This window comes from Exophiala aquamarina, assembly GCF_000709125.1.
Source record: "Exophiala aquamarina CBS 119918 chromosome Unknown aczIA-supercont1.38, whole genome shotgun sequence".
Classification (NCBI taxonomy): domain Eukaryota; kingdom Fungi; phylum Ascomycota; class Eurotiomycetes; order Chaetothyriales; family Herpotrichiellaceae; genus Exophiala; species Exophiala aquamarina.
The window spans coordinates 30,403-37,295 of record NW_013550550.1 but is presented as its reverse complement, the minus strand read 5'-3'; the positions used below and the strand labels follow the sequence as shown (position 1 = coordinate 37,295).

General features: G+C 40.0%; 1 protein-coding gene across 1 annotated transcript; it reads left to right on the top strand.

The window, feature by feature from the left end:
• Positions 1 to 1,973: 1,973 nt before the first annotated feature.
• On the top strand, positions 1,974 to 4,682 carry A1O9_12975 (uncharacterized protein; the record flags this gene model as incomplete). Its single annotated transcript, XM_013398105.1, has 1 exon — positions 1,974 to 4,682. One exon carries the CDS (start codon positions 1,974 to 1,976, stop codon positions 4,680 to 4,682), a length of 2,709 nt encoding a protein of 902 aa, XP_013253559.1.
• Positions 4,683 to 6,893: the final 2,211 nt, after the last annotated feature.

The window sequence follows — 6,893 nt, the reverse complement described above, 5'->3', positions numbered from 1 at the left end:
CGAATAAAGGAAATACTCCCTAGCCTCTCCTATAGTAGGTTAGTATAGTTTCCTAGGAGATAATCGATAGAGAGGAATTACGTAGCTTCGGCTATATAGTTGTATAGCCTAAAGGTGTACTACGAGTAATCGCTCTAGGGCGTACTCTAGAGCTTTATACGAGTTTAATTCGTAATAACTTAGTAGACCTCTCTAAAATACTTAAAATCTACCGTCTTAATCGACTTACTATATAACGATAGAAAGATTTATAGTAATTAAATTAATATATTATATCTAGTAGTTAATCGTAATAATATATATTACTATTATTTAAGCGTTTCGACTAGTAGTAGTAGGAAAATTCGTAACCGTAACTAAGTACTATTCTAACGTTTAGTAGTAGAAAGCCCGCTAAAGGACTATATATTTAAGACTTCTCGTAATAGACGTATATAAAGCTATAATAGCTTTATTCGTAAAGGTTACTACTACTAAAATTTAGGCTATATAGTTATATAGCCGAACTCGTAGAAGGAAAAACGCTCTTAATTCTATAAACTATACTCTTATAACTACTATCTAGTACTTAATATAAGCTCGCGTATATTAGGTTTCTCGTCCTCCGTTACTTGTCTCCTCGATCGTCTACTTTCTTCCTCCCTTGCTTATTCTTCTATACTAAGGCCCCTTCTCTCTTCTCTTATAACTAAGCGCCTCGAGCCCTAATATAATATAATACTAGTATAGACTATAGACTATCCTAAACTATCTATATAGTCTATAGTCTACTATAGTCTAACTCCTAGTTATATAAAGTAGTCTCTATTACGGGTTAAACCCGTATAATACCCTAAGGGTACTTCCTAGGGTGAGTAACGCCCTTACGTAACTTCCCTCTATCGATTATTCCTTAGGTAACTATACGATCTACTATAGGAGAGTGTAGAGAATATCTCCCTCTCTCGTACGATAGATAGATTATTCTTTTTCTTTCTTTCCTTAGCTTTAGAATCCTCGTTAAACGGTAGTTAGGTTAATTAAAGAACTCCTAACTAAACCCTTATAGTCTCGTTCTCTATCGGCTAGCTTCCTTGTTTCTTCTTAGGAGTAAGTAGCTTGTCCTTAGCGACCTTTCCGGTGACCTAGTTTATAATATTAGCATGAGTAGTGCCTAATACCTTTCGTATTAGAAAACGATCAGTTAGAAAGTATATATCCTTTGTAAGGATCTTTCTTACGCCACAGTAGAGATGTTAAATTCTTTCCGACTTTCTAACCGATCTTTCTCTAGCGTATGGAGTAAAGGTAGTAAGTAAAGACGTTAGGTTTTAAGTTAAGATAACTTCGGTTAAATTTGGCTGACCCTAGGAAAACTCGGATCCCTTTGAACTCCACATTCGCTTAACGGCGTATCACCTTTTTGCCTACAGCGCTAAAATTATTCTGACAACCTTGGCACCTTGACTTATTTAATAATGTGGCTTCGATAACACTGCGTGGCAGATAATCTAGCCTTTAATCACTACTAGTTAAAGCCGATTTCCGATGTTTTTGTACGGATACAACGGCCCTAGATCGCTCCATATTTCTCTACTATAGAACAATAATAAATGGAGGTACGATAAGAAAAGAGAGGAGAGATCAATAGACATGTAACGATGTCTAGATACGATGCTTATTAGCGTAGTAGTCTCAACTTGGACTACGTCCGCACTTAAGGCCCGAACTCTTACTTATACACTGTCTGTTGGTCCTCCATTACTTTTTCAGAGCATTAACATAGTGGCGCACGGGACCGTCTGGCAGATAAACTAGCGTCTCACTAACACTAGCGTGTGAAGGAACGAACGTCCCTGCATGTACAGTTGCTCTCAGGCTACATCTATATTAGGGACGTCGATCTCCTGGACATTATCACTCTCCTTCATCTCAAATTTACAAGATATACCAAAACCTAAATATACTGTCTAGGTCGTGACACTAAGGACAGCATGGCATTGCGAAGGCATAAGGAATCTTCTCTTGACCTTTGTGCACGAGCTACTACGCTAGGTAATACTATTTCAATACGACTTTTGGAGTACATCTCTACGGTCAAAAATCGACCACATGGACTAGTTGAACTTGCGTCCGAGTTTCTCAAGATCTGTCAGACTACCTGGTCTATCGAAACAGGCTTGAAGGAAGCCAAAAGGGTCAACGCTACTATTCCTGCTACCATGGTGCACGACCTCGACACGAAGCTTCAACAAATAGCTGACGACTTCCTCGCTTTGAACCAGATGCTGGAGAAGCTTTTAGAGTATGAGAATAAAGGTCGGCGGAACATTTTGCAGAGGGGGTGGCGTACGATGTTTGTCGACACCGATGTCGGGAGGTTCCGAGAATGCCTAGGAAAGCGGTCGGAAGCTCTGAGAAGCAGCGCCCAGGAATTCAAATGGCCAACCGGGATCCAGAAACCTTTCGACTCATTAGGGATTGGATACACTGGTCTGGCAGCTGCACTTAACGCAATCGATCCAAAAATAATTCCTGCAGCTCCCACCACTTCGTCATCATCCATGCATGAAAGATTGGACTCGATGCTTCATCCTACCAAAACAAGCACGCCATCAGGATCTTCCACGACCCAAGTTGACACACACACTGCCTCCTCTATCACGACACTTGAAACGGACCTGGAGAAGGAGGGCCTCCTTCAATCCTGTAACTCGAAACAAGTCACGAAGCCAACCATGGCGACCTCCGTTCAATCTACGTTTGTTGGCGCTAACCAAGATTTCTCAGTCGGAGGTAGAAAGTCCCTTGAAACTCTTAATTCCATCTCGGAAATTCCACGGACGATGCAAGAAATCCAGCTTCAGGACCCACTGTTGAAGATTGTCCGAGATAGGGCAACCTCGAACTCCACGCTCAAGGTCACCCCCAAACAGACAGCTGGTTCAACATCTGCAAGCTTGAGAGCGGCTCTTGTCGGAGCTATCCAACAACAAAATTACAAAATGGTTGAAAGGCTACTGGATGTTGGTGTACCTGCGAGTGCTAGTGGAGATTACAATCCTCTGCGAGAGGCTATTGCTTGCCGAGATGTGAATAATGTTCGCCTACTACTGCTGTACGGCGCGGATCCCAATGAGAAGACTGGGCCGGATGCTTCCACTCCCCTCCACGCGGCGACGCAGAAAGGATTCGTCGAAGGGGCTGAAATACTATTGAAGGGTGGTGCAGATCCAAACATTCATACTGGTCCGGATGGCGACTTGCCTCTCTCACTGGCGGTTTTTGAGGGTAACAGTGAGCTTGTCAAGCTCTATCTCACTCACGGAGGTGAAGTAAATAATCTCGACTCCGACGGCAACACTATTCTTCTTAAGGCTATAACGAAGAAGTGCTCAGTGAAACTTGTAGATCTCCTGATTCAACATGGCAGCGACCCCAATGGCAAGAACAGCGAAGGCCAGACCGCCCTGTTTGGAGCCATCCAAGCAAAAAGGTTAGACCTTGTGACATTCTTACTTTCTCGGGGGGCTGATCCGAACTTACCTGGTCCGAAGCACCCTCTCTGGCCTGCAACATACCAACCAAGAATCCTTCAGGTCCTTCTTGATAACAAGGCCGATTGCAGGAAGTGCCCTGGTATCCTTGAGCTCGCAACTAGTATCAACAACCTAGAATCGGTAATGCTGCTATTAGATGCCGGAATGGACCCGAACACCAAAAAGGATGGCATCTACACTCCTCTTTGCAGCGCTATTCGTGACGACCGGGGAGACCTTGTGACCCTTCTCCTTGCCAATGGTGCCGATCCAAACGTCTGCGCATCCGAATACCCGGCCTTCAAATGCGTTACGCATCATCGTACGCACATCCTCCCACAGATTATTGATGCAGGAGCGGACCTTCATCACCCTGATGGTATCGTGGAGAAAGCCATTGCGCACAATAATAAGGATGCCCTGCTATATCTCCTTGAGCGGGGGGCTAGTCCAAACGGGAAAAGTACCGACGGATATACGCCCCTAACGACAGCTATTCGCGATAGCCGCAACGAGTTTGTAGATATTCTACTCGCAAATGGTGCTGACCCAAGTATTAGAGGCCAGAATTGGCCAATTTGTATGGCAGTCAAGCAACCCTGCATACTTAAGAAATTGCTTCCAGCTGTGCATAACCCTCGCGCCGTCAAGGGTGTGATGGAAATGGCGGTCGTTGCGAACGAAATGGACAGTATCAAGCTCCTATTGGAGGCCGGAGTTAGTGTTGAAGACAAGAATGGAGGCGTGTTCTCGCCGCTAACCACTGCAATTCGAGAGCACAGAAAGGAGATCGTCCGCTTCCTGCTGGACGCTGGCGCAGACGTTAACGCTCCTGGTGAACATTTGCCCATTATAAAAGCTATCCGGAGATATCAAGGCGACCCACAAATTATTGAGACTCTACTCGATAGGGGGGCAGACGTCAATTTAATGTATCGTGGCTGGAATGCTGTTCTTCAGGCTGTAGAGAACGGCGATGCGGATCTCTTGCGGCTCATAGTAGAAAAAGGGAACGGGGTCGACTTGCTCCTAACGGACGATTCCGGGAGAACCGTTATGGACATTGTGACCGAGCGGGGATGGGATGAAGCAGTGAGCATCTTAATCGGTGACGGAGGAAGGAAAGAACGAGATGCGCGATCCTCCCTGCAAGAGGTGGTTTGATCGCTATATACTACACGAAGAATTTTCATTCATGACTGAAGTGAAACTTGATCAACCAACAATATGCGCGTTGAACTTTTTCGTCATCCTCTATTAACTACATCGTACTTCAGAATAATCGTAGTCTTAAAAAGAGCCCTGGCCCCTAGTCATGAAAACAAGGCTCTCAACCTATTTTTACGAGATGCTAGTTCATTAAAGAGAGCCTAACCATTAGTCAGGAAGCCACGATATAGTCGTTATAATGACTTTATCTCCGTTGGGTCTTTTCTCAAGAGCTTTATATGGCTTAGCGATGTCAGCGGAACTTAGGTCCGATAGCTAGGATGAGATACCTATATTAACTAATAACTACGCTATAAAAGTAGTTTATTTAGAATAAGCCTAGAAAGAGAGGACCTAGCTATTTTTAACTATCTCTTTATACTATTAGTAGTATAAACTTTTAAATAGAATAATAATCTAAAATTAGAGTTTACTAATAGGCCATCGCATAGGAAAATAGGAGTATATATAAGTGTTTAAATAGGAGCTTGTTTAACTACTATAGTACTTATCTAATAAGGACGTTAAGCTAAGGAGGAGAAAGAAAGAAGTCCTACTACTATCCATAAAGGAGATATAATCTCTTAAGGATAGTCGTCCGGTATCCTAAGTAACTATTAATATTACGTAATATCGTTCGGCTATATAACTATACGGTCGAATAAAGACATCGCTAGTTCTTATTTAGATATCCTACGGGTTTAACCCGTAATGGTATATTACTAGATTTATCTAGTAATTATCTATCGATTAGTACTATATATCTTATTCTATAGTTTAATCTCCTAAGGAGTCCTAACTAAGGTAGTTTAAGTTCTAAAATAGGTAGATATTAGAGGGAAGTAACTAGATATAGATAAAATAGTACTATTCTTATTTAGGTTATTATAAATATAGATATTACGAGTTAAACTCGTATTAAGTCTTAGTTATAAACTAGCGTATTAGGAATACCCTAAGAGGCTTCCTAGTACGTATATAACTAATAGGTCCGAGAATACCTCGTACTTCGTACGAGATTCTAGTCTTTTTAAGCGATCCTTAAGGACTTACGAACCTATTATCTAATATTCTTTCTTTAAGAGTAAGTTTAACTATTCTTTATAGTTAAGTATCTCTCCTTCTTTAATAAGTATTCTATAATTCTAAGGCTAATATTCTAGAAGTACTACCTTATTTTTCTTTTCTATAAATAATTCTTTATATTTTATATATTCCGAAAGTAGCTCTTTAATATTAGTCTAGACTAATATTCTACTTCTCGATTATATTTATATCGCCTTTATAAAGGAAACCTTTAAAGATAATTAATCTTCTATTTTTATTTCGTAACTATAATTCGAAAATTCGAGTTTTTTTATTTTCTAGTTTATTCGGGAGTTATATATTTCGAGCTATTCTATTTCTAGTATAGCGTTATATTTTATCGCTATTATATCTAGGATTATTCTTTCCTAATAGGTTTCTATTCGTAGTTCGACCTATTATAGTTCTTTTCTTATTTATTCGTTCTTAAACTTCGTTAGCGACTTATCTACTATTATAAGTCGATATAGTTCTATCTTTACCTTTATATAGTTTCTTAATTTCTACGCTACGTAGTACGAGATATAGTTTTCGTTTACTTCGAAGTCTATTATAAGTCGTATAGAAAGGTTCTATAGAACGATCGTAAGAACTATATATTCCGCTTTACCTTCGTCTAGCTTATTTAGAGTCTAAGGCTATTACTATAGATAACCTAGCCTTAATAGGTTACTCCTTTATCGTTTTTTAAATATATATATAGTCTTAACTTTACTACGTAAGTACTCTCGCTATACTTATCTATCGAGCGATATATTATCTTACTAATCGGAATTCGGAGTCGATTAAAACTTATATTCTATAGGTATTAGTATAGTCTAAAGTACTATTAGTAGCTTCTTTCCGCGTAGCTAAAGTAATCGAATAGGTACGTTAAGTCTACTCGTCTATCGATATAAAGTATATCTTCTTTTTTATCTTTCTATATTATATATAGGTATAAGGATTTAGCTAGGAATTTAGAGTAATTCGTCTAACTATCGTATAACGAGGATTCTAAAGCTAAGAAGAGAAAAGAAAAGAGAAAATCTATCTACTATACGAATAAAGGAAATACTTCCTATCCTCTTCTATAGTAGA